The sequence below is a fragment of the Gadus morhua genome, chromosome 12 (assembly GCF_902167405.1).
Source record: "Gadus morhua chromosome 12, gadMor3.0, whole genome shotgun sequence".
NCBI lineage: Eukaryota > Metazoa > Chordata > Actinopteri > Gadiformes > Gadidae > Gadus > Gadus morhua.
The window spans coordinates 26,551,941-26,579,155 of record NC_044059.1 but is presented as its reverse complement, the minus strand read 5'-3'; the positions used below and the strand labels follow the sequence as shown (position 1 = coordinate 26,579,155).

At 48.8% G+C, this 27,215-nt stretch overlaps 2 protein-coding genes across 10 annotated transcripts in view; both read left to right on the top strand.

Moving 5' to 3' along the window:
- sbno2b (strawberry notch homolog 2b) overlaps window positions 1–1,624 on the top strand; it is a 54,931-nt gene extending 53,307 nt beyond the window's left edge. For 3 of the 4 annotated variants that reach the window (XM_030373292.1, XM_030373293.1, XM_030373294.1), the window contains one exon: window positions 252–1,624. In XM_030373292.1, the coding sequence (XP_030229152.1) occupies window positions 252–1,597 (1,346 nt within the window). In that variant the 3' untranslated portion in view covers window positions 1,598–1,624. The remainder of the gene's footprint in view (window positions 1–251) is intronic. The other variant, XM_030373295.1, reaches the window with a different exon arrangement.
- Window positions 1,625–5,691: 4,067 nt separating this feature from the next.
- Window positions 5,692–27,038, top strand: tjp3 (tight junction protein 3). 6 transcript variants are annotated; one of them, XM_030373299.1, is made up of 30 exons: window positions 5,692–5,835; window positions 11,436–11,492; window positions 12,031–12,155; window positions 12,302–12,404; window positions 13,323–13,611; window positions 14,260–14,363; window positions 14,740–14,929; window positions 15,045–15,126; window positions 15,263–15,363; window positions 16,095–16,182; window positions 16,685–16,870; window positions 17,034–17,137; window positions 17,585–17,669; window positions 18,454–18,569; window positions 18,856–18,955; window positions 19,458–19,537; window positions 19,650–19,719; window positions 20,125–20,189; window positions 20,568–20,631; window positions 21,444–21,600; window positions 21,788–21,896; window positions 22,338–22,557; window positions 22,968–23,164; window positions 23,286–23,381; window positions 23,495–23,574; window positions 23,843–24,053; window positions 24,322–24,422; window positions 25,094–25,723; window positions 26,311–26,360; window positions 26,453–27,038. In XM_030373299.1, exons 2-30 carry the CDS (start codon window positions 11,445–11,447, stop codon window positions 26,565–26,567), a joined length of 3,966 nt encoding a protein of 1,321 aa, XP_030229159.1. In that variant the 5' UTR covers window positions 5,692–5,835; window positions 11,436–11,444; the 3' UTR covers window positions 26,568–27,038. The 6 variants fall into 6 exon arrangements, with proteins under 6 accessions (XP_030229159.1, XP_030229156.1, XP_030229161.1 ...); XM_030373296.1 differs by lacking the exon at window positions 5,692–5,835 and adding an exon at window positions 7,680–8,107; XM_030373301.1 differs by lacking the exon at window positions 5,692–5,835 and adding an exon at window positions 8,552–8,620.
- Window positions 27,039–27,215: the final 177 nt, after the last annotated feature.

Below are 27,215 nucleotides of genomic sequence, written 5' to 3'. Positions count from 1 at the left end.
AGAGGCTGCATAAAAACTCTTAAGGTTTAAAAGAGCAGTCTAGCCAAAAGCTTTTCTAAAAAGGCTTCACCGGTGACGTCGTGCCAATCGCAACCACTCAGGCAAAATTAACCAAATTCGGATTCAAAGTGTTTCTTGGACGTTTTACGATCGACGACCGCTCGTTTACGCAAAAACAAATCGCCTGGTTTGGCTAACTCGGAGCGTCCCGACCCCTTTCCCCCCCCCCTCTCTCGTTCCCCCCCAACCAGGCATCAAGATCCCGGAGAACTGCGTGGCGCGCGTGCGGGACGAGCTGATCCAGATGGACGAGGAGGTGAAGAAGCGGCGCAAGGAGAAGGAGCAGCTCCTGGAGCAGCAGCAGACGGACGACCGGCAGCGCAGGCTGGAGGCCAGCCGCCACCTGCTGGACGGCCTGATCGCCCACAACCACGGCGGCCCCAACCACGGCCGGAACCACCAGCCCATCGCCCCCAACCCGGGCCCCAAGCCCCAGGCTCTGAACCACAAGCTCCAGGCTCTGAACCACAAGCTCCAGGGCCTGAGCCAGCAGCAGCACCGGGCCCAGCCACACGGCGTCTCCCAGCTGTCCCTCCAGAGGGCCAAGGCGGTCCAGGGCCAGGTCTCCTTACAGCGGGCGGCGTTGGCGGCCCAGAGCCAGGCCCGCCACTCGGCCCACAGGACCCCCAGTCACATCGCGCCACGGACCCAGAACCACCGGCCCCACAACGGCAGCAGCAAGGGCCCGGGGGCGCTGCCCAGCATGGCCACGCTCAGCTCCCATTTCCCCCAGTTCCCCCCGCGGCCCTTCATGTCCTCCTTCCCCTCGCTGAAGAGCCACGCCCTGGCGTCCCAGGCCCTGCTGGCCAACCCTTCCTCCTCCTCCGTCGGCGCTCCCTCCAAAAACCCCCTGGAGGACATCTTGGACCTGACCATGAGCTCGCCTTCCCACTCCCCCGACAGCACGGAGGGGGGGCTGGGCCTGGCCGGGCCCCCGGGGGCCTTCGGGGAGGACTTTGGCCTGGAGTCCCTGATCTCGCCCAACGCGCTGGGCCTCCACCACCAGCTCTCCGCCCAGACCCAGCAGCAGCAGCAGCATCAGAAGCAGCAGCAGCCGTCGCCCCTGCTGCAGCAGCTCCAGCAGCCGAGGCTCCAGCACCAGCTCCAGCTCCAGCTCCAGCAGCAGCAGCAGGAGGGCGGGGGGGGCCTGCTGGGGGATGGCGGCAGCAGCCAGCCCGACTTCCTGGACTTCTTGGACCCGCTGTCCTTCGGCATGGCCCCCCACCCCTCCTCCTCCTCCACTACCTCCGCGGCCCACCTGTCGCACGCGGCCCGGGGGCTGCACGCCGCCGCCGCCGCCGCCGCCGCCGCGCTCGGCCCGTCCTCGCCCTCGCCCTCCCCGGCCTCCCTCTTCAGCTCGGCCCCCTCGCCCTCCTCCCTCTTCTCGTCCCCCGCCTGCCTGCACCCGCCCGCCGACCCGTCACACAACGGCCACTGCGGCAGCCCCGGCACCCTGGACGTGCGGGAGGTGCTCAACAGCATGCTCCTCGACAGCAACGACCGCAAGTCCGTCATCAAGTACCGCCCCCCCGAGTGACTCGCCGCCGCCGCCGCCGCCGCCGCCGCCGCGCTCTGACTCGGAACCTTTTTGCGTCGCGTCTGCTGCTGTGTCTTGAGCGCGCCCATCGGACCACCTCCCGGGCCCCCCTCAGGGCCTATAGTCTCATCACTGCCTGTCCCGACCCCCCCCCCTGTCCCCCCCGTCCCCCCCCGTCCCCCCGACCGTGTTTCCATCCAACTCCAGTGTTCTGAGCGAACAGTGCTGACTCTGTGCAGGGATTTTGTTAGAGAAAGAGGGGGGGTGGGGTTCTCTTGGTTGTGGTACCCAATAGTTTTCTTCTTTTTTTCTTTGTTATTTTTTTACCCCAAAGCGCCCCCCCCCCCCCCCCCCCCCCCCCCCCCCCCCTCCCCCGCACCCGCCACCCCTCCCGCCTCAACAGTGAAAGGCAGCTGTAACCGAAAATGGAGTTTTGCTGTTTGAGAAACATCTTGTGCTGTATGTGACGACTGGAGTGCACGCTGTCAGTTTGATGTTCATCGAGGGTGATCGCGGGGGTGGTTTTAGCGATAACACAGCGCCCCCCGCTGGCTCCATGTGGTATGAAGGGTGAAGTTGCTGGAACCAAAATGCCTTTTACCATTTGTAATAACATATGTTCTGTGATTTTCCGCCGGTATGTTTTCTTTCTTCTTCTTCTTCTTCTTCTTCTTGATTTGCTCCCTGGTCCTTTGACTCGACTGCAACACCCCCCCGTATGCAAGTGACTCCTCACATAATTGTGTGGAACTGGAAGACGCAAAAAGATGACTAAACCGCTTGTTTGGATAATTAGCCTCCGAATGGGTCTTCAACTTGTTCTTTTGTGGTTTCACCCCACCCCAACCCTTCCTCTCCCTCCCCCCCAGCGTCTGACCCGTGTATCTGTCTAGACTAGAGTGATGAATAGGGCGAGGGGGGAAAGCAGAATGCTGTTGCAAACAGTGCCTTTTGAATAAAATGAAAAAAAAATCAACTGAAATGCAGTCTTTAAAAACCCATATAGGCCTAATGTATAGATTTGTACTTCTTGACCGTTGTATTCTTTATTGTTTTGTTTTATTCCTAATTTATTCTGATATATATATTTGTATTTAACTCTTACCGCTCCCCCGGTGTTTGTGGTGATGGGTCTTCGATAAACATAACCTTTGCCCCACCCTGTTTAGCCTGTGTGTCTTTGTCTGTGTATCTGTGAAGCCTGCGCCCGTCCCCGTAGAAACCGGCCCCCCATCGCCCGGGTTTTCTCTCGCCGTAATAATAGGACGCGACGCCCTAGGCTGTGTTCTGATGTGGCGCAGGTAGGCAACGTGATGACTAGATTGGAAAATAAATGTGTCAAAGAAATTATTACCTCCCCCCCCCTCTTCCTCCACTGTCTTTCTATTAGCATATTTAGTGATGGGGCTCCTGGGGTGAGTTGATGTTTTGAAGTCTCAGGAACGTCTGGAGTGCTTTTTCCGTTTTTTTTTGTAAACCTTTCGACCAATATTGATATAGTCAGTTGTTCTTCTCGGTGCGTATCTTTACGATCCTATATATTTGCGAAACCCGTTGGGATCTGGCCATCTTTCGTTCCTTTTTTTTTTAGAGATGAATGCACTGTAGTTGATCCCGGCAATGACATGGCTGTGCAAACGCAACCAATCAAACAGCAATAAAAAAAAATATACAGATTCTACGTTTGTTAGGAAATAAGAAACAAAATCCTCAGTACTGTTTACGCTCGAGAACGGGCAATGCTTCTTGATCACCTGTGCGCGGTCTGGACTCAAACGTATTTCTCTGTTGTGCTCTCTAGTGTTGTGTTAAACCAGATGCATACAACCCTTTTTTTTATTATTGTAAAGAGCTGTGTCATGGGATGAAAGCAAATATGTTCCTAGATGTTTTGTCACCAATGTTAACGATGAAAGTGAATAATATTTATATTTAAGGGATATTTTAGATTTTAGATATGTTCTCCTGGTTAATAATGCATTAGTTATGGGAAGGTATGGTCAGGGATGTGTAAAATACAAATGGCTACAAAACAAAACAAATACAGTCTATTCTATTCTGCCACCAAATAAAGTCTCAGTGCTCTGTGCAACGACACAGAGACTGGGTTTCAGTCGTTCTCTCCTCAGACATTCTCTTAGCCTCAAGTGGAGGCATGGTCCCAGTGCGTAACAGATTCTGCCGGGACTATAGTTTGCAGAAAGATACCAAAGTATTCCACAGACAGTTACTGGCTTGAAGACATCTGATCTTTAATCAATCTCAGGAAAGAAAATCCCTCAAGTAGATTTATCAGCCAGATATCAGAGAGAAGTATATTTTCCCCTATTTACAGTGGTAGAAGTAACCATTACATCGGATTTCCATTTCTTTCTTTTTTTTTTTTGCTATTACACTCTGTTGAGAAATTCTCTTGCGGTATTATGTAATACCCTGATGTGATGCTTTAGTCATTTGTTTGTAAAATTGTTTGTGAAAATGTCTGGTTAAAAATGATTATGCCTTCCTAGGGCCACAAAATGGAATTTCTTTTGTTTTAAGGAAAACTATTTCCGCACTATTTCCCTCCTTTTTTATTAGTATTTCTTTGTTTAATTTTTTAACTCCTTGTTAAAGATTATTTGCATCTGGGGCTCCCCGTTGTTTATGCTGAATTTTTTTACGTTTACTCCACCACACAGTCTCAGACACAAGTTATCATCTTGATACGGCCCATTCTTTGAATACTTCTAGTGCTTCATTGTAACCCATCCATTGTAATATTCTCTTGAGTAAACAAAGGCTCTCCTCTCTGTTGCTTTAAGTTTGACGTCAGAGTCAAAGCTTTAAACGTCTTGGATGTGGAACGACACTGAGACAAAATACTACATTTTTAAGAACGTTGTTACTCTGTTAACTAGTGTAGTTTGGCGTTTCAGCCTATGTTTTTGTATAATTTTGCACTAAGAATGGCATAATCAAGTTACTGTTGTCCTGTTGGTTATGATGGAGATTTGCAAGCTTGTGTTCCTGACCTGAAGAATTGCTTCTTGTAAAGTGTAACCGACATACCTGTCGCCCCCTCTCCACCTTCTGCATATTATATAAATGTCTTCACATTCAAATAATTTATTGCTAACAAAAAAAATGAAACAAAAACATGCTACTGATTGTATGTATTTTTAAACAAAGACTATTTTTTTTTGTAAAAAAAAACTGTTCAGCAACTGTGTTCAGCACTTTTATTCTGGGTTGTGTTTTTGTTTTTCTATATATTTATAATTTAGATCGAAATGTGTATATATTGTAAAAAATTGTGCCTTTCGACTAATTCTTTTAAAAGTTTTCTACTCATAAAAGGAAGGAATATATCATATTGCAATCGTATCTTTGTAAACAAATAAAAATTTAAAGATTGTGGAAATAGTTCCCCATCTTTATTGACATTCTACATTTTAACTTATTGTGGTTTGCCAGGGGATGATATGTTGCCTTTGTCAGCCTATTCACTATTACTATTTAGTATCTATATTACTATTTACTCACCAACTTGAAGCAGATAGTCAAGTTTATTTGCATAGTCCCTAATCACAAATACAGCTTTAAAGGGTTAAAAGGGTAAGTAGGGCAAGTACAATCTCCAAAACCCAGTGGGAAGGAACCGCAGAGAAAAGGTATCACTCAAGGAAAACTAGCTGTTCCAGGCAGGCATTCAATGAAGAAGAGAAAATAACAGGTAAAAAATACAAATTAATGGTTTAATTTAGGCGAATATACAGGGTTCATGAAGTTATGAAGTAATGAAAAACTATCATCTGAACAGCGTGAAATGAACCTGAAAAAAACAATCGTAGATCAGTTCATGTGGGGCTGGTTCGAACTCCTACAACTGTCATCAAAAACTTGGAGGCTGGCGAAAGGAACCACTAGAGGGTAGTGTCGTGTAAGTAACCACTGCCTCCTGTCCAACAGCTAAAGTACAATCCAAAAAACAGTAAAACGGATATTCCTTATAAGGTCAGCGCGTATCGTGGACTGTCATTGGCGCGTGGTTCATTATACAGTTTGCGCTGCCTACGTGATGACGTAATGAAACTCACCTGGACTCGTCACCACTAAAAGCCACGCCCCTGGTCCACAGGTAGAATGAATCACTTTAAACTCTTTATTTGTCAGTCTGCGTAATGTGTTTTCGAGAAGAGTGAACAGGCTACTTGATCGTTTGGACAGTCTTGGATATTGCAACAAAAAAAATACAGGTATGGTAAATGCTGCTTAGAAATCGAAAATAGAAAGTGACAGATTCGAGCAGGAAATGGAAATATTATATTGAAGTATTTGTCAAAGTATGAACAGCTTTGTTTTAAAGGGGTTTAGCCAATAGTTATCCAAGTAAAGCAATCATGTTACATCCTACATTTGGCACGATCTTATATTCCATAATCTTTGTTTTGGCTTTAGATTCGTCGCCACATTTGCCATATGACATAACAACGTGTACTGTGTGCGATAATGTTTATCTTTGCACGAGCACGCGCGCGCCAAAGTAGGGGGGTCTCCAATGAAGAGCCCCGCTGCCTTGGTCTCACCTTTCTGGTTCTGCCGCACATGCAAGTTTCTGCTTGCCTCAAAGAAAGTTTCACAACAGTTTCGACTCTGCATTCCAAAATACCTTCCTATATCGGTCCAAGGTATTTGGCTATGAAGATAATCGTGGGCTACTGTACTTTCTGTACTGTACCTTTTTATAAGGCATCGCGATGGAATTATTGATCACTGCAATATTGATATAACCTTGTGTTGTGTTACTGTGTTGTTGCTCTGTGTTGCATGCATACCGCAGGGTAGAAGTTGGTATGGGTGAGAGTTGTGTTGCTCTGAACCAGCGAGTGAGGTTGACAGTTGCCATCTTCCACTTGTTAGTGGAAGCGAGAAGAGGTCTAGTTTATCCACTTCTGTGGCTATTGGGTTAGGAATTACTACGATACTTTAGGCTCGCTTCCAATCACTTAAGTGGCATACTCCTGTCATCCATCGTCTTTGTATGATGCCTATCAGAAATAGAAAGACGCATGTCACACAATGTGTTATTATTTTTCATCATAAGGCTCTTTCAGTCTTCGTCATATGTCGACCTGTAAGATACTTCAGCAATAACCAAATCCAAGACGGCTTGGGTGGGTAAAACATCACTGTTTTGCATATTTGACCACAGTGAGTTTCTTCCTTTAGAGATGCTAATGTTTGCTTCATAGTTGGACTAGCATGCGCACAGTTCTTGTCTGAGTGACAAGCGAGGGGTTATTTGTTTGCCTACTGAAGAGAGGCACACCTTGGCTTCCTCTGTGTCCCGCTACTGGCTAGTGTCTACTTGGATTACCTCGTTTTTCCTCAGTACACCCTTCCTCTTACTTTCAATTGTTTGAGCAGCTTATTATTTCCCCCAATGTATTAATGATTCAGTGAGGGAAGCCAAGTAGTCTAAAGACCTTCTGTTGGACACGACTGGGTCAAGCAACGTCCAGTCAGGTCCTTTTTTATATATTAACCCTCTCACATGTCATACTCTGAACCGAGGCAGTATAAACAACATCATCTGCATAGTAGTATCAGTGTATTTTGCACAGATCAAAAATTAACTTTTTGTCTGTTTACTTGCCGGACGAGAAAGATCTACTGGCCAAGCAAATTGTTTTATTATGTAACCCTGAATTTGTTTTACTGCCAAATGCCAAATAGTCAAATTAATCTGCCATTGGCTGCCAGGTGTTTTCTTTTTGGACCCTAAATACACAAGCACCTCCCAGACCTGTACCGGCCAGTGTAAAGGACCAAACTATATATTTAGTGTCCAGGCCACATAAATTATAACAGAGTTGACCGCTGACACTTTTGAAAGCGAGAAGTTTGCCCTCCAAACGACATCATGCACCCAGAACCCTGCTTGGCCCCAGAGCAATTCCAAGGGCCACAGCATTGTGCATTACTTTATAGGGAACCCTGAAACTTTACTCGGTAAGCAGACCCTACCCCCTGTCAATTATTAACGGTCCACTGTTCTCATTCCCCCTACGTAACCATGACACCAGAAGGCACAAACCTCCAGCCAGCAGCCTGGGACATACCAGTAGCTGTCCTAACGACAGGCGGACACACACACACAGGACTGGCAGTGTGTGGCCGTGGACGTTGGTTCGCATTGCAACGGAGTAATTTGTGCGTAATGGCCGGATTTTGGAATGTGACGCTTCTCCTCCGGTGGGGAGCAGGGACATAGGCGGTCCTCCGGTTTCTCTGTATTTGCATGGGTTTGGTGGACAGTCGGACTTTGGTGATTGCCTTTTTTCAGAAGGGCTGGTGTTCTGACCTCTTTGGTCCGTCGCTGCTGGTTGCTTGTACGTTGGCGGTCCGTAGCAGAGGTCAGCAGGCAGGGTTTGGGTCGCGAGTATGAATCTCGCTCAGCGGAGGAAACTGATGAAGCACTTTGGCTCCTTGCCACCGGAGCCTGCACCACCTCTCATGGCCGTACCTGTAAGTGTGCAGCTCACCAGCACCCTCACCGTGGATAATAGTGATTCGGTTGGAATGCTGGATTGTTTTCACCTTCCTCTCCTCAGCAGCTGCATTTAGATGATGGACAAAGATTGTAGTATTCTGTATTTTTTACCACAATTGGCAATTTTTCACCATTTAGAAAATGGCATTTTTTTGGTACGCAATGGCATGTTGGTGGCAGATCCTTAAAGTAGATTTGCATGAGACTAACAAATCCATAGCCATCTTTTTTATTTATCTTTATTTTATTTTTAAAGTTCGACATTTTGTGTTTTATAACAATAACATGCATGACTCGCTGTATACCTGGCTCGTTATGACGTTTGACACTTAAGGTGTGCCAGGTTCCTGACTCGGGTTAATGGTTATCTATTACCATACTACAACACAACGCAGCATAGTGCCACCTTTAATCTGCGGTGATAAAGGCCAGCGGAGCCACAGCCTGGGGAGGTGGGCATAGCAGGAGGCGGGGGAGGAGCCCGTCAGGTAGGGCTAGATGTTTTCCTTCCCCTTGTATACTGAAAGGAAAACACTGCTGTGCATCAGGTATTCATTCCCTCTGGATTATCGGGTTACAGCTGGACAGGGGCCAAGTCACACGAGGTACCACACCGGGGTCTGGCTCCGGCAGGAAGTGTTTGCCGAACAGTCAAGGATCTGGGATTTTTCCCTTTTTCTCTTTTTTCCTCTTGGTGGAAGCTTCTGGTGTTGTGGTGTGTCACCCTAGGCCACATAGAGCACTGCTTGTTTGAAGAGTGCCAAGCTCTGCAGGTGTGCAGTGGCATAGAAAGCCCAGTTTTGGGGGAGGGGGAAATGGAAGTGAGATTCAAAGAACAAGGGGTAAGTGGTCTCCAATGCAAAGCTCTGTTGGCTCGGGATCAACCTCCCAATGGCATCCAGCAAAGTGCTCTTGATCGGTGTAACTTCATCAGTCTATAGCTCATCGTCCCTGGGTCATAATCCTTTGGCTCTTGGGCTCAGTGTGTTGGTGAGCTGGCTTTACAGAGGACCTCAGAGACTCCCACAGGGCCCTAGGCGTCCAGGCGGCTACGCCCTGTGTCCGCCATGTTTGCCTCCAGCCTGACCCCAGTCACCGTCGGGGAGTTCCCAGGATTGGGTAGCCTATCAATAGGATTCTGAACTTAGCTATGGAGGGAGGGCAGCTTGTTGGCTGATGCTGTTGACATCTTTTTGATGTGGGCTTTGTTGGGCCAGTATTTGTGACTGGTGGGATTCAGGAGGACATGGAAATGGTGTGTGCACATGATTCAAATAGTGTGGTGAGTTTTAAGGCAGCCGGTCAGTTTCGACGAAAGGCCCTGGACTCGAATCAACAGCATCAGTAAATGCATGGCTGATATCCACCTGGACATCTGTAGTTCAATAGAAACCTCATGTAATGATACAACTAATCATTTTAATCCCTCCTTTCCATTGCCAGTGTTCAGGCTGATCTATTGACCTGCTGTTGAAGTCCTCCTGTTCAGCATTTACAAAGTGAACTTTTTAAACCTTGTCCCCTTTTGGCTGTTTGTTTGTGTTTGTGTTGACGGTGTTTTGAATCGTTGCCGTTCTAATCAGTGTATTTAGCCTCTCTTCGTTCCGCTAAGCGTGACCCTTTTCGCTATCATGTGACCGGTTTCACCGAGATAAGCTGGTGGGGGGGCAGCAGACCTTGGAATGGCATGGAGCTCGTACACTTATCAACACCCTTATCGACACGTATACGTTACACATTCGCGTTGCCGGGGGCCTTTGTCGACTATGGCATATCTGACGATGTTCGAGAGGGATTACCTTTGACTAAGTACCGTGCTCGGCGAAGGAGAAACTTCCTAGACTGCGTTTGTCTACTTCCTAGTACAGTACGGCAGTTAGTTGTTTGTCTCTCCTGGCTCCACCTTCCCTTCCCTGATTTCCCTGGGGAGTGATGAAATCCTCTGGCTCCGCCTACCCAATCTCTCCCAGCACTGTGCAATTTGACAACCATTCTGTTCCATTGTGTAGGTGTTGTCCGACTCCTTCCTAACCTAGACGGGTAGCGACCACATTTTGTAAGCTCAGTGTGCACCTCACCCAACCACAACAAAGTTAAACTGCAATTAGGGTAATCATTGATGCATACAGGTGTATGGACCTTCGCTTAATGTATACCGAAACTCCGCAGCAGACTCCCAACAGTACCTGTGGTTGTTACCGATGGTCTTTTATGTGTATTTTCGTGTTAATCATCAACCCCCTGGTCAAACAAACGACCTACTGTTCACAGGTCATCGCATGCCACTCCCATAGTCCCCGGTTGTAAAAATGTTTGCGGTGTTTGGTTCAGTGGCTGGAGAACGTCAGTGTTCGCCTCCTGGCTTGTGTCGCCCACTCCTCTCCCCATGTTTTCCCTCACTCCCAGCATAGGCCGCGGTCTGTCTTGACATGTGGCCAACAATACCTCACTGTTCTCTCGAATAGCTCGCCCAGTGCTGGTTTCGGTCTCTCTACGGCGCTTATACGTATCGCCCTACGTCACCGGCAAGGGCCCCGTGTGGCGTGATGGGACCAGCTTCACGGGCGAGGGTTCGAAATTAGGTGGTATGTGGGAGATGTCAGACATGATTGGTATGTTGTACAGCGACTGGAACAATAGTGCGCTGGCGGCAATGTCTCCCGGCGGGTCATGCTAAGCGTGGTTAGCCAGCTGCTAGAATGCTGAACGATCAACGGCTGTGTTCTCAGGGATACTTGAGCGGTCTCTGTTCTAGAGTGACAATAGCACGTCAACGGGCAGAGGAATACAATCTACAAAGGCCTCCTGACGCAATGGCACCCGGGGCCAATATTTGACTACAAAATGCAGTCTAGAGGCAGACGGGGAGGGAGGGAGGGAAGGGGGGGGGGGGGGGTGGGGGGAGTGTCCCCTACTCTATACATTGTACTCGCGTAGCCTGGGTTTACTGAACCTACACACAGTGTCGTATATCGTCAACACCACAGGGACTCAGGGGCGTGCGTGTGTGCATGTGTGTGTGTGTGTGTGTGTGTGCGTGTGTGTGTGTGTGTGCGCGCACACATACAAGATAATCCCTCCCCCATACCTGTTTGACAGGACTAAGACAGGTGACGGCATGCTTCGTAATCACACACAGAAAGATCCTGACACACTCGCTCACACACACAACTTCAGGTTAACCCAAACCAACTGTCCATAATATAGTGCAAAGGTTAATGGTTGTCTTTTGTTTTGGTTATTTCTTTACTCTGCTTTTCTTGTGTCTGAATTCGATTTTTATTTCATTGTGTTTCCCTTCAGAAACCAGGCATGGAAGAGTTGATGATATGGGAGCAGCACACCATCACACTGAACAAAGTAAGCAAAGTCTCTTTCTCTCATCTACATGTACAGCTACACGTCTGAGTAGTGTATCCGAACACACACACACACACACACACACACACACACACACACACACACACACACACACACACACACACACACACACACACACACACACACACACACACACACACACACACACCACACACACACACACACACACACACACACACACACACACACACAGAGAGAGAGACACAGAGACAGAGAGAGAGAGACACAGAGACACAGAGAGAGAGAGGAGGAATTCAGCTGGGTCACACCCTGCTGCCCAGCTCTGGTTCGATGGACGCCCTTGAATGCTAATGGAATGTGCTTTCTCTCTTTCGCTCTGTCTCTCTCGCTCTACCCCTCTATTTACCTTTAACATGCTTTCTCAACCCCTTTTTTTTTTTTTTTTTTTTTTCACCTTTTCAAAAAATTCATCTGCAATTACTCCTCTCCAAATGTCTTCTTTTTTTCTTCTCCTTCTTTTCTTCTTCTTTGTCTTTTTCGATTCTTTCGACGCCAGGACCCCAAGATGGGGTTTGGCTTCGCCATCTCCGGCGGCCGGGACAAGCCCAGCCCAGAGTCCGGGGACACGGCCATCGTGGTGTCTGACGTGCTGCCCAACGGACCGGCCATGGGCAGGCTGTTGTGAGTAACTCCATCTCTTTCCAAACCAGTTGCACGGCTGTATGCTCTTTATATTATTCATGAAATCATCAAAAACGAAAGTATAGAGACAGACAAAAGGCACAGAGCATCACATTGGTAACATTAACATGCCTCTGTCCACGCAGCACCAAAGACAACATCGTCATGGTCAACGGGGTTTCCATGGAAAATGTCTTCTCCAACTTCACTATCCAGAACCTCAGGTCATGTGGACAGACGGCCAACGTGGTGAGTACGATGGTTAGATGTCATCCTTTCTCTTTCTCTTTCTCTTTCTCTCTTTCTCTTTCTCTTTCTCTCTATGAACCACTCTTACTCTAACTCTATTATACCCTCACTTTCTTTCTTTCTTTCTTTCTTTCTTTCTTTCTTTCTTTCTTTCTTTCTTTCTTTCTTTCTTTCTTTCTTTCTTTCTTTCTTTCTTTCTTTCTTTCTTTCTTACCCTCTCGCTCTCACCCCTCTCCCTCTCTCTTACCCTCTCGCTCTCCTCCTTCTCGCTCTCCCCCTCTTCCTCTCTCTCTCCCCCCTCCCGCTCTCTCCCCCCTCTCCCTCTCTCTTATCCTCCCTCTCTCTTAACCTTTCTCTCTCTTACGCTCTCTCTCTCCCCCCTCTCCCTCTCTCTTACCCTCTCTCTCTCCCCCCTCTCCCTCTCTCTCTCTCTCTCTCTCCCCTCTCTCTCTCTCTCTCCCCTCTCTCTCTCTTACCCTCTCTCTCTCCCCCCTCTCCCTCTCTCTTACCCTCTCTCTCTCTTACCCTCTCTCTCTCTCCCCCCTCTCCCTCTCTCTTACCCTCTCTCTCTCTCTCCACCCCCTCTCCCTCTCTCTTACCCTCTCTCTCTCTTACCCTCTCTCTCTCTCCCCCCTCTCCCTCTCTCTTACCCTCTCTCTTACCCTCTCTCTCTCCACCCCCTCTCCCTCTCTCTTACCCTCTCTCTCTCCCTCTCTCTCCACCCCCTCTCCCTCTCTCTTACCCTCTCGCTCTCCCCCCTCTCTCTCTCCACCCCCTCTCCCTCTCTCTTACCCTCTCGCTCTCCCCCCTCTCCCCCTCTCTTACCCTCTCTCTCCACCCCCTCCCCCTCTCTCTTACCCTCTCGCTCTCCCCCCTCTCCCCCTCTCTTACCCATTCTCTCTCTCCCTCCCCCCCCAGACGGTGAGGCGTCCCCGTAAGATCCAGCTGCCTGCGAGCACGCGGCCGACGCGCGCCGTCTCCCACTCCAACCTGCTGGACAGCGACGCCCTGACGCGCCGGCCCCGGCGCTACTCGGACGGCAGCGACAAGGGGCGCAGCCGGCAGCGCGCCCGCAGCAACACGCCCGACCGCAACGGCCACAGCAACACGCTGCCGCTCATGAACACCAGCTACAAGCGACTGCCCAACAACGAGGTGGCGGAGAAGCCCATCAAGGCCACGCTGCTGAAGAAGAAGCTCAACGACGGTACGCCGCGGAGAGCTAAAGGGCTAACAAGCTAAAGGGCTAGCGAGCTAATAACAATGATAAATTCGATTTAATGTAGCGCTTTTTCTAGGACTCGAAGTCTCTTTACACTGAGGGGCGGTGGTGGTTAAACACACAGCAGACATGCAGCACTGATGTACAGTAGAGAAAAGATGGGTCTTGAGGCGGGATTGGAAAACTGGGAGGGACTCTTGAGTCTCTGTCTTGGGGGAGGGAACTCCAGAGCCTGGGAGCTGCCCTGGAGAAGGCTCCACGCACTCTCACGCTTTGTGTCTGGCGGCTCGAGAGAACGCAGGGTAGCGTCGTGGGCGAGGGTGTTCGACCACCGGCCGAATGGTACCAGGTTCGATTCCCAGTCGAGGTACACGGCCAAGCTATTGGTGGCCTAGAGAGCCAAAGGCATGAAATCGAGATAAGGGTTAGGAAACGTGACTCTACGGAAGTCTACAAAACAGTAACTCAAAATATGCATTAGACCTTGACTAAATATGGCTCTTAGAGGATGGTTAAAAAAGTCAATGTTTGACCGCCAGCGTTGGAATAGTTTTGAGTGTACCTTTTTTATTTTTGTCCTAAGAACCCGTTCACATTGATTTGATTTGTGCGTGGCGTGTTCCTGTCTATTAGAGTACGGATTGAAGCTGGGAAGCCAGATCTTCATCAAGCACATGACCGACACGGGCTTGGCTGCCAAGGAGGGCACCTTGCAGGAAGGAGATCTCATCCTCAAGGTACGACCCTGGGGGGGGTCGGGCCCAAAACGGCCGACGCTTCACATGACGAAGCGCATCATGAAACACCTGCATCAGCCCTGACTGTAAACACGCTGTATTTAAGCATCAACTGCCTGTAGTATTACTATCATTAGTTCATCATATCAGAAAATATTAATCGTAACTATAAAATAGTATTGTATACAATTGATATCAACCTTGTTTATATAATTTCTAGTTAATTCAAACACATAAACTTTGCTGCCTATATCTTCCCATGAACATGCTCTTAATTGTAATTAATTTTATTGACCAAAGTATCCGAAGAAGAAGTTACTCCTCATCAACAGCATTGTCCGCATTAAGACGAATGTCTTGGTTGTTTCTTCTCCAGATCAACGGCATGACCACAGAGAACCTGTCCCTGCTGGAGACCAAGCACCTGGTGGAGAAGAGCCGGGGCCGGCTCACCATGACGGTGCTCAGAGACAGCCGCAAGTTCCTGGTCAGCATCCCCGAGGTGGTGGACAGCGCCCCCAACAGCGAGGAGGACCGTCGCCACGACAGCAGCTCCGAGCTGGAGGGTGGGTCGCCGCGGTGATGAGCGATGGGAGTCTTGGATCAGTGAATCTATTGCCCTATCTTAGAGGAGAGAGAGAGTGCTTATGGGTTTTTTTTTCTACATTATTTGTTTTCCAGACATTTCGGACCTTGACATGGACATGCCTTCTCCGAAAGAAAGAGTTTCCCGGCATCCAACGAGAGAAAGAACAGCACGAAGGTACGCACGCACACGAACACGAACACGCACGCACAAAGCCCTTTTCTCCTCCACACATTCTCTTTTTGAACGTTATGAAAAATAGCAAAAAGGTCTTATTATTTGATTTGTAACTGCTGTTCTTCTCCGATGGTAGAACACGAACCCAAGTCCTGCCTCCAGCCAAGTCCCGAGACTCCTCCCCCATACGCTCCACCCTCAGCAGGCCTGCAGCCCGGCCCCCCTCCTCTCGCAGAGGTCAGTCCTGCAGCCCCCCCACCAACACCACCCACTATCACCACAACAACACCACCCACCATCACCACAACACCACCCACCATCACCACAACACCACCCACCATCACCACAACAACACCACCCACCTACCACAACACCACTCACCACCACCAAAACACCACCCACCATCACCACAACACCACCCACCACCACCAAAACACCACCCACCACCACCATTGTAACATTCACATAATGAGGTGGATGGAGGTATTTGATCCCTCAGTGCCTGCAGTATCAGAGGGTGGCGTTAGCAGGTCACTCCCGCGGCCCGGGCGTGTTAACACTGGGACTGTTGGCAGGAGAAAGTGTTTGTCTACCAGAGCTTCAGCTCCGCGGCGCTGTGAGAAATCACTGCAGCGTTCCCTGAGGTTCCTTCGCCTTCTGTGGCAGCAGAACCTGTTTGCCTTCCTGGAATTGCCGGGAGGGAGGGGGAGAGAGAGTGGGAGAGGGAGGGAGGGAGAGAGAGAGAGAGAGGGAGAGAGAGAGCGCTGGAGAGATCCTAACAAAGACAGGCCGGCAGATGTTGTTTCACACAGATTCACAATGGGACGTTGATTTGCAATAACGTGTGTGTGTGTGTGTGTGTGTGTGTGTGTGTGTGTGTGTGTGTGTGTGTGTGTGTGTGTGTGTGTGTGTGTGTGTGTGTGTGTGTGTGTGTGTGTGTGTGTGTGTGTGTGTGTGTGTTTCTCCAGCCCTGAGTGAGTCTGAGTCGGACCACAGTCCCTCCCCTCCACCTCCCACCCGGAGAGGAGACACCATCGATACAAGGGATAAATACAAGTGAGCACAATCCTCCTCATTCCAGGATTCTTCTTCGTTAAGAATACACACATATAGTTTAGGGCCTCTTACATTTCACGTAGTTTGTTAAACATTAACCCACTCCAAACGATTTTGTGTGTTTTGTTGATGGATGACTATTGCTTTGTCATTATTCTAACTAAATGGTTACTTGTTCTGCTACTGCCAGCACGCCCATTGTTTCGACATCTTGTCTCTCTCTGAGTACAAGTTTCATGAAAACTGTTATCGGACCTCAGCACTGGCCATGTGCAAACAAACTAAACCTCACTACATGATGTAGAGAACGGTCCTGATCATGATTCTTTCTTTCTTTCTTTCTTTCTTTCTTTCTTTCTTTCTTTCTTTCTTTCTTTATTTTTCTTTCTTTCTTTATTTTTCTTTATTTTTCTTTCTTTCTTTCTTTCTTTTTCTTTCTTTCTTTCTTTCTTTCTTTCTTTCTTTCTTTCTTCCCCCCCCCCCCCCCCCCCCCCCCCCCAAGGAGTCTCTCCGGTCTGTCCATGCTGCCCGACCCTCGCTCCTCCCCCATGGCCCAGAAGTGGGCCCCCCCCCGCACCACCTCGGCCGCCTCCAAGCCCCGCAAGCCCGTCTCCGAGTCGGACTCGGACCAGAGCGTTTCCCCTCCCCGCCTGCGGCAGGAGAGCCCCCGGCCCAACTCCAGATACAAGTAGGGAGACCCCTCCGTTCAGCCCCCCCCCCCCCCCCCCCCCCCCCCCGTTCAGTTAAAATGTGACCTCAAACCGAATCGAGATTGGTAGCTCTGAGGCTGGACCAGAGGAGAATGGTCTGAGGCTGGACCATACTTTATCTGACCCCCCCCCCTCTTCCAGGGTTCTCCCGGACATGCCCCTCCCCGTGATGAGGGCGTCCCCCATCAATGTTCGCCAGGAGCCCCTACGCCGTGTCAGCTCCCCGGTCAGAGCACCACCCCCAGGTCAGCACGCACGCACGCACGCACACGAAAATATTGCACGGTACTTGAGTGAAAACGAGGGACATATGTTCTGTATTTAGTCAACAAGGTATTCATTCATGTGTTCAAGGCTGATCACTTATCTTAGAATAAATATTTGGATTCTGCTACGAAAGAACACCGAGAACCGAGTGGCTCTATGAGTACACTGACTGAATTAGTTTGGGGTTTGTTTTTTTTGGGTTTGTACCAAACGATCAAAGCTACCGCTAACTCATGTCACAGCTGTCAAACGGCAACCCTCTCCTGATGCACTCCTCTCAATCACAGCTTCCTCAATCTTGAGACACATTTTATGCAACTAACCTGTCACACATGACCAGTATACCAGATCAGGGCAGGGCAGGATGTGATTCATCCACCTGATGTAACCCTCTACCTCTCTTTCTCCCTCCCCCTCCACCACAGACTCTGAGTCCGAGTCAGACGAAAGCACTAACTACCCGGCGAGGCAGGGCACACACTACAACCAGGACTCGCGGGATAAATACAGGTACAGATGATTGTCTGTCCCGCCCCCATCCTCTAGCCCCGCCTCCATTCTGCTATCCCCTCCCCCAAGCCTTCAACAGGACCAGGGGACAATTATGCACTCTGACCGCTCAGATTTACATGGGCTTATAGCTTGGATTTTTTTGCTTTTTGTGATATCCGCTTAAATTACTCACTATTGTGAGATTGTTAATTTGTTAATATAAATTGATTTTTGCTGAAATTGCTTGTTTTTAAAATTGAAAAGCCTCCTAATCTTATTTTTTTGTTAGTTTTGATATTTTTTTGTGTTTGACTGTGTACCACGTGATATGGTGTGTATCTCTGTTGACTTTGTGAGCTGATTTTCAATGACCAATAAAAATAAATGTGAATTACCTTGAACCTCTTCCTCTACTGTATGTGGCCATGTGTTGATGAGAAACGGGACATTCACCATATCCCCTATTTTATACGGAAACCCTTTTAAAATTTCAATAGAACATAAATTTGATAAATGTGTTACAAAACCAAAACAAAACACTATCCGGAATCGAACAAGACCGCGATTGATCTCAGTAAAAACCGATAACGAATCAATTGGTATTGAACTCAATGATATTCTGTTGAGTGTTAACGATGTAAGTCGTCAACGGGATCGCAGCCCCGCCAAACGCTGAGGTGAATATGTAATACTTCATCATACTCATCGTCTCATCAATAATCATACCAGCCACCGCCCTTTCCAAACGTCACTCAGGCCTTGTCATCTTCCCTCACTCCCACCTCCCTGTCGTTTCTTCCAGAGTCCTCCCAGAGCTAGCCAGCGCGGTGGCCCTGAAGGCGGCCCCGAAGCTGGCCCCTAAGCCCCGCTCCTGGTCCCCGCCCACCGCCAGTGCCTTCCCCACCACGCTACAAAAACGTGTGTGTGTGTGTGTGTGTGTGTGTGTGTGTGTGTGTGTGTGTGTGTGTGTGTGTGTGTGTGTGTGTGTGTGTGTGTGTGTGTGTGTGTGTGTGTGTGTGTGTGTGTGTGTGTGTGTGTGTGTGTGTGTGTGCGCTTTTTATTTGATGCAGATATTAGCATTTCAAGCTAGTTCTTGGTTGATCGTAATGGCTGCCTTCTTTTGATGAATGTACTCCAATCTGAAACATTTTTTGGGGTTATTAACATCTCTGTCATGCGATGGCGTGTCGTTTTTCCTCTCCAGCCGCGTCGGACTCTGAGTCGGACGTGAGCTACAGCTCGGTGCCCCAGAGGAGGGGGTCCTCCGAAAGTGGGGGGTCACACATGCTCCAGGAGCGCTACAGGTGAGCTCTCCCAGCGGGGTGACTTCTGTCCACCTCGTTCCTCAAAGCTCTAACCCTACACCCTGGCCCGACGTCTCCTGTTCCTCGTCATACCAAAGCCAATGAAACCATACATCCGACGTACACAGTGTTTAATAGAAACCTGAGGTCAGAGCGACCATTTTGAGATGCTATGTTTGTTATCTTGATCTGGGATACGTTTTTTCACGATTGATCCAAAACTCAACATTTTGGCTGCTTGATATTTCAATGGAAATGGAAAATTAAAAACTTGTTTGATCCCGTGCTCGGTTATGCAACCGTCTGAGTGCACGGATGTGTAGGGCGGTGACACACCATGCTACCACACTACTCGTTGCTCCGGCTGAAGCACTCAAAGAAGCGTCTCCACGCATACATACATGACCTCGAACTGCATCACATGACATGTCTCAACGTAGATGCAAGATCGGTTGTTTTATACCCCCCCCCCCCCCCCCCCCCATCTCTCTCTCTCCTTCAGGGTGTTACCGGAGACACAGTCGGCCCCGCTGAGACACACGGCCTCTAAAACCTCAGCAGCAAGCAGACCCACTCAGGACGGTCGGTACCCCCCCCCCCCCCCCCCCTTCCTCTCTAACACGCGTGCTCGTCTCTCCAGGGTGATATCAGCCCCCTTAACCCGCGCAGTTCTGCTCCTTCTCCTCTTGTACAGATTCCTCCGGGTCCGACCAACTCCGCCACCTCCGGAGGTCTGGCAGTTCGGAGCCAGGGAGCCATCACGGGTAACGTCACACCGAACGTCGCCAACGCACTCGAAGAGACACCCGTCGTCCGTCGTTACCCGTTTCCCCTCATGTTGAATATCGAGGATTAAAACCGTCGTTTTGGGAGGAGTGGCGTTAGCTCACAGTACACGCAATGTGTATTCAAATTTTGTTAGCATTATCATTGAAAACTTAATTCCCTCGTAGTCTTAGTTTTGTATCAATAGTTCTTATAGTGTTTATAAAACTAAAACTCAAGAAATGTCTTATTTTCCAACACTCAATCGAATGTTTAAAAGGGCGATTTCAATTTACTTCCACGTAAACATCAAACTGTCAAAATTCAGCGTTGATCTATGTTATGTTGTACTGCCCCTAATTTTTATGCTCAGTTCATATTAATCGATCCTGTCTTCTCCGCAGACCCCGTCCGTCTAAAAGCGGCACTTCTAAGTCTGGGGTTTCAGGAAAGAACAAGCCTGTCTCCTGTAGGTATCCATTATGGCTCTACTGCCCTACTGCTCCGTCTGTCTGTCTGTCTGTCTGTCTGTCTGTCTGCTCCGTCTGCTCCGTCTGCTCCGTCTGTCTGTCTGTCTGTCTGTCTGTCTGTCTGTCTGCTCCGTCTGCTCCGTCTGCTCCGTCTGTCTGTCTGTCTGTCTGTCTGTCTGTCTGTCTGCTCCGTCTGCTCCGTCTGCTCCGCCTGCTCCGTCTGCTCTGTCTGTCTGTCTGTCTGTCTGTCTGTCTGTCTGCTCCGTCTGCTCCGTCTGCTCCGCCTGCTCCGTCTGCTCCGCCTGCTCCGTCTGTCTGTCTGTCTGTCTGTCTGGCCTCATTGTGGCAGTGCATTAACAGCTTCCTTCTCCTTTCAGCCAAGCCAGTGGAAGAACCCCTCTACTCCTTGCCCCCAGATTCCTATCCGACACCCAACGTAGGGTGGGTGTCCGATATTTGAATTATTAAAGCAATACTCTCAATCAATTGTCATGATTTGGTGATGTGTGTGTAATTGATGTTCAATATGTAGGTCGATGTATGCGTCTATATATAGGGGCGGGATATTCTCGTGGTCAGGGTGTACGACTGCAAGCTGTAAGGTACTGGGTTTGATCGCTGATGAGTTCATTATCGTTAACGAAACTAACAAAATAATGAAAACATTAATTTTTTTATTTTTTTTAACAAAAAAGATTATTAATGAATTATTATAAAAAAATATATATTGCTAACTGAAACTGTATTGTGTGACAAGAAAACTAACTGAAATTGACAAAAATTAACTACATTATAAACAAATTTATTTTGTCCATTTGTCTTTTGTGGATAGTTGTTCATCTGTCCTGAGTGAATAAATTCTTTAAAAATGGCACGATGTTTTGTTGAATTTTTATCACACAATACCTTTTCTGATCCTTTTTTGATCTAGAATCTAGAAAAATACATATTACAAAAACAGACAAAGACCTGCCCTGAAATTGATAAAGTCTAAACCAGAACCAAGCACTTTCAAAACACTTGAACCAAACTGAATCCAATTTACAAATGACCTAGTGAATGAAAAAGCTAATAAAAAAAGCCAAACGATAACAACCTTGCTGATGACCACATCCTGCCTGCCGGCATCCTTTAGCAAAATGCCCTGACCCCTTCCTGCTCCTTAACGACCTGTTTCTGAGAGCACATATATGCATATGGTCTTAATGTTCTACATTGGTTCCTTTGTTTACGTTGTGCCTCCGACCTCCTAGGTATAGCTCCGACCTGCACACAGTGTCCTTCATCAAAGACGGCAGCATCGGTCTGAGGCTGGTGGGAGGCAACGACGTCGGCATCTTTGTGGGCGGAGTCCAGCCGAGTAGCCCCGCCCAGGAACAGGGGATGCGGGAGGGGGACCAGATCATGCAGGTAAAGACCTCAAACCCTGAAACCAATTCGACCAATCAGAATGGCTGCATGACTGCATTTAAAAATCTGTCTGAATTTTAAAATGTATGTATTTTATCTTTGATCTTATATCTTGCAATGTACTCTATAAAGTCAACGATATGTTATTTCTGCAGGTGAATAAAGTAAGTTATGTTTTTTTCTGCAGGTGAATAAGGTGGACTTCAACCACTTCACCAGGGAGGAAGCCGCCAACTACCTGCTCCACATCAAACACGGGGAGCCGGTGGAGATCTGCACGCAGAACAAGATGCACCGTAAGGACCACATGATACTCAACCACCATTTACTGCAATAAACAAGTCAGACTTCTTCCAAGTACAATGTAGCTATGATCCACTGATATGATGTGTTTGTGTGGGCCCATGCCCCCTCATGTAGCTATGATCCACTGATATGATGTGTTTGTGTGGGCCCATGCCTCCTCATGATCTACAGATATGATGTGTTTATGAGGGCCGATGCCTCCTCATGTAGCTATGATCCAATGATATGTGTTTGTGTGGGCCGATGCCCCCTCATGTAGCTACGATCCACTGATATGTGTTTATGTGGGCCGATGCCTCCTCATGTAGCTACGATCCAATGATATGATACGGTAGATGTGTTTGTGTGGGCCCATGCCCCCCCCCCCCCCCCCCCCCCCCCCCCCCCCCCACCCCCCACGGTGTGACTAACCGCGGGCCTCGTCTGTGCAGTCTACAAGAAGATCCTCAAGTCCAGCCTGGGCGACAACTTCTACGTGCGGACCCATTTTGACCACGAGGCGGACACCCCCGTGGGGCTGTCCTTCACCCGGGGGGAGGTGTTCAGGGTGGTGGACACCATGCACCGCGGCAAGCTGGGCAACTGGCTGGCCATCCGCATGGGGAACGACCTGCATGAGCTGGACAAAGGAACCATCCCCCACCAGGCCAAGTGAGAGCCCAGAAACTGCTTCACAATTCAGCCGATCTCTGTTGATTTTAATAAGATAATCTGTATAAAATATATAGTAATTACATATAGTTAATAAATGGTGTAGCATCTTATCCCAGCTAGCTTCGTTATAGGGGGAAGGGTTTAGCCTAACAAGTGTTATTGGTTGGCCCTTGGTTCCATGAACATCCTTACTGTACCGACAGCGATATATTGTTTCTTTTCTTCTGATCGATGTACTTATTGTAAATCACTTTGGATAAAAGTGTCTGCTAAATGCCCTAAATGTCAATGTAATATATACATATATATATATGCCTGAAATACTGAAAAGACATAGACCCCATGAATAATGTGCAGAAATGCCAGCGGCAGCATTGAGTAAGGCCTGCTGATGTCCCTCTCCCCAGGGCCGAGACGCTGGCCGTCATGGAGCAGGCCCAGCGGGCCAGCGGGGAACGGCAGGCCTCTGGGCCCAGGGCCGAGTTCTGGAAGCTGAGGGGACTCCGAGGGGCCAAAAAGAACGTCCGCAGAAATCGGGACGACCTTCTGCAACTTACCATCCAGGGCAAATTCCCTGCTTATGAGAAAGTGCTTCTCAGAGAAGGTTTGTGTTTAGTTTCCTTGTTGCTCTCTGAGGTCACATATCCTGGATCAATGGTTTTATTCATAAACACCCTCTGTTGACCTCTTGGATTAATTTTCAATGTTGACGTTCATGTCTCCAGCTAATTTCAAGCGACCAATCGTCATCCTGGGTCCTCTCAATGATATCGCCATGGAAAAGCTGGCTAAAGAAATGCCTGATGAATACGAAGTGGCAGGTTGGTAGACTTATTGTATTCATACCGTTAAGGTCAACGGTTAACGGTTAACGGTTTTATTTTTTTGTTCCTACACTCTCCTGTAACGCGTTTCCTCTTTTGTGGTCCATCAGAGATGGTTCCCCGTAGCGGTGGTGGTGACAGTGCCTCAACGGTCATTAAACTGGACACCGTCAGGGCGATCGCTGAGAAGGTGAGTCGTTGGACGTGGAAGTAGGACTGTATTGATTTCGATGTTCATCAACATTACATTTACATTGAGACGCTTTTATCCATAGAGACTTACAACAAGTTCATTTGTCAGGAGAAAGAGAAACAATATATTGCTGTCGGTACAGTAAGGCTGTGCATAGTTTTTATTATTAATTAAAAGGATCTAATTAAAGGATCTAAACAGAATCACATGAATATGAGCTTCTATCTCTGTGAAGAACAAGTTGTGTTGATCCGGTCTGCTGCAGGACAAGCACCCCCTGCTGGACATCACGCCCACTGCAGTGGAGAGGCTGAACTACATCCAGTACCACCCCATGGTGCTCTTCCTGGACCCTCACAGCCGCAAGGACATCAAGGCAATGAGGCTGAAGTACAGCCCCAACTCCAACAAGAGTTCCAGACGCCTGTACACCCAGTCCCTTAAGATTAGGAAGCACTGTAGCCATCTGTTCTCAGGTACCGCTTCTGTTTCAGCCATAATCGTCTGCTGAGTCCAGGTTCTGCTTAGATCTTTCTTTCTTTCTATAGTTTAAAGTTTAAAGTAGTAGCAAGTTCTTCTACGTCTATTTATTATTGTCTCATAAGAATTGTCCGTGTACAGAATTATATTGTTAAAACACATTGCCGTCTTTCCTTAGTTTTCCCCTTTCATTCTCTCCTGTTCTCTGTGTGCCTCGTTGCCGTTGAGATGAGTCTGAGTGTGTTCTCCCTGACTGTGTTCCAGCACGCGTTGACCTGCAGCCGAGCTCCAACGTTTGGTATGATATCCTTAAAGACAAGATCCGTCACCAGCAGGCTAAACCAGTCTGGGTGTCTGAGGTTACGGTGAGCCGCACTCCTCCCCTCCCATATCTCTCTCTCGATTTCATTCCTGTGTGGCATCTAAAGAAATAACGCAATTCAAAAACAAAGGAATTGGTTCCCCACGGTGGTGGTGGAGATACTGCCTCTGCGGTCATTAGACTGGACACTGTCTAGACTCTGCTTAACCTCCCTCCCTTTCCGATAAAAGTGTCTGCTAAATGTAAAAGTCAATGTGAGGAAAGATGTATTTGTGTGCTCAATGGGGCTTCAGCAAAACTAACAATTGAAAAAGTGTACAGCAGTGTACCTGTCTAGGAAACAAGAACTCCCTTGCAAAGTTCGACAATACATTTGTGTCTTGAGTGTGAAAATGGGCCCTGGGATGAACACGATGAATATACACCACGTCATGACCATTCCTACGTGTGTAATCATTGCTGCGTGGGTGAGCTTAACTCAGGAGGGGGAGAGGGTTTACTTGGTTTGCTTAACTTTGTTAGTTCGATCCCCGGCTCCTCCTAGCTGAGTGTGGAGGTGTCCCTGAGCGAGACGCCTCACCGTAGCTGCTCTACACGAGCTGGCTGTCGCCTTGCATGGCTGTTAACTGTGTGTGAATGTGTGCATGAACCGCTGTAAGTCCCTCGGGGTAAAAGCGCCTGCTGACCGCCCTGCATGTCGCCATGTTCCTCCAGCTGGAGAGCGGCGCGGAGCAGGACCTGGACACGCTGGACCAGAGCCACTCGGACTACCTGAGCGCCGCCAGCGACCTGGAGGACACCGACGGCGAGCCCTTCACCGACGGCGAGATCTACACGGACAACGAGGACCTGGACGAGGCCTTCCCCGGCCAGGGGGCCGCCGCCGCCGCCGCCGCCAAGATCCAGCGCGGCCGCGGCACCACCAGCGCCCTGGCACGCTCCTCAGAACCCGCCCACGAGTCCCTCTCGGACCTGGAGCCCGTCCCCGAAGCCGAGACCTACTCGCTCCGGGAGGTGCCGCCGCTGATGCACGTGCCGGAGCCCCGGCACGTGCACCATGAGGACGAGGAGGAGGAGGACGACCGTAGCTCCCCGCGGCGCGCCGAGAGCACCAGCCCCCAGGACAACCACTCCCACCGCAGCTGGTCCGGCTCGGACGCCAGCGACGCGGAGCCGGCGGGCCGCGGGACGCCGGCAGTGTCGGAGGGACCCCCGGACTTTGTGGCCCCTGATCCCACGGGGCGGGGCGCCGGGCCGATGGAGGACGAGGGGAGGGAGAGCGAGCCGGAGAGGGAGAGCCCCCCGCCTGCCTCGCTGTCACTCATCGAGGAGAAGCTGCAGCAGGTACGTCACGTTGGGGATGCGGGATCAATGCCAACGCTCGTCCTAGAGACACCTAGAGAGTCTGTACCCCCCCACCACACCCTCTTACATACTTATTGTATGTTATAGTTTCTGGCACTTAATGTACGCACTTATTGTGTGTTGTATGTCCCAGCACTTAATGTACGCACTTATTGTGTGTTGTACGTCCTGGCACTTAATGTACGCACTTATTGTGTGTTGGACGTCCTGGCACTTAATGTACGCACTTATTGTGTGTTGTAGGTCCTGGCACTTAATCTACACACTTATTGTGTGTTGTGCGTCCTGGCACATGACAGTACACTAACAGAACTTAGCATTGTGTAGCATCTTATCCTAGCTGTCTTGGTTGGATACAGTGAATGGGTTAACCTAACAATTGTTAGTGCTTGGCACCTGATTCTTTGAACATCCTTACTGTACCGACAGCGATATTTTGTTTATCTTTCTTCTGACAAATGTACTTATTGTAAGACACTTTGGTTAAAAGCGTCTGCTAAAGGCCCTCAATGTCAATGTAAAGCACAATGTTGTTGTAGCCCTGTGTTAATAATGGTGTCTCTCAGGCTCGCCTGGCTGAGCCACAGGAGAAGAAGTCTTCGCCCGCCTTCATCGTGTAAGTATCAGCTCGCTGTGCCTCCGAGAGATGGATTCTCCCAGAGAGGTGTACGGTGGTAACCCTGTCCCCCTTCTCCTCCGCTCCGATAGGCTGGCTCATCACCAGGCGCTCCAATATCGGCGCACGCAGATCCGAGGCAGCGACAGCTCGAATGAAGAGGAGGAGGCCGATGACGTCGAGTGGGGGCCTGCGACCGAACTCTAAGTTCTGGAACTCCACGGAACATTGGGTTTTTCGAACCCAACTTTATTGACAGGTTCCACGTTGCAGAGTCCATTGCGCAATTCCTACAGTTGATTCTCACCGTGGTCAACTGGCACATATGGGAGGAGGAGCGTTTTCATCTAACTGTAAAGCCAATGACGACACTCCCTTTGAGAGATCAATTTATTCAGTTTAGAAGATGGTGGGCGGCCATGTTCATGGTGCATATCCAGGGTATGATTAATTGGACGATGGTGTATTGATTGCCCTTTTTTTTTCATATCCAAAGAAATATTTTATTTGATCAATGTAATTATGAAAATGTCCTTTGTTCAGTTTTTGTATTCATGCCATAAATGCAAACAATGGGTATTGTTTTAGATTGTTTTAATAAATTCTAGTTTTATTAAAACTATTGAGATTTTTCATTACAGCTGTATTTTAGGATTTGTATTAAATACTTGCATAATATTGTCGTCGATTTCTTATAGCAAAACGGGCCATATCCATGTTAAATTTTTATGTTTTAGCAATTTTTGTTAGCATCGTATGCTATTCATGGGAAGGTGTGCCAAATGTTTGGTAATCTGCCGCCACTTTGGGTCAGAGTAAATAATCTGCATTCCATTTTATTATCGTAGTCGCATT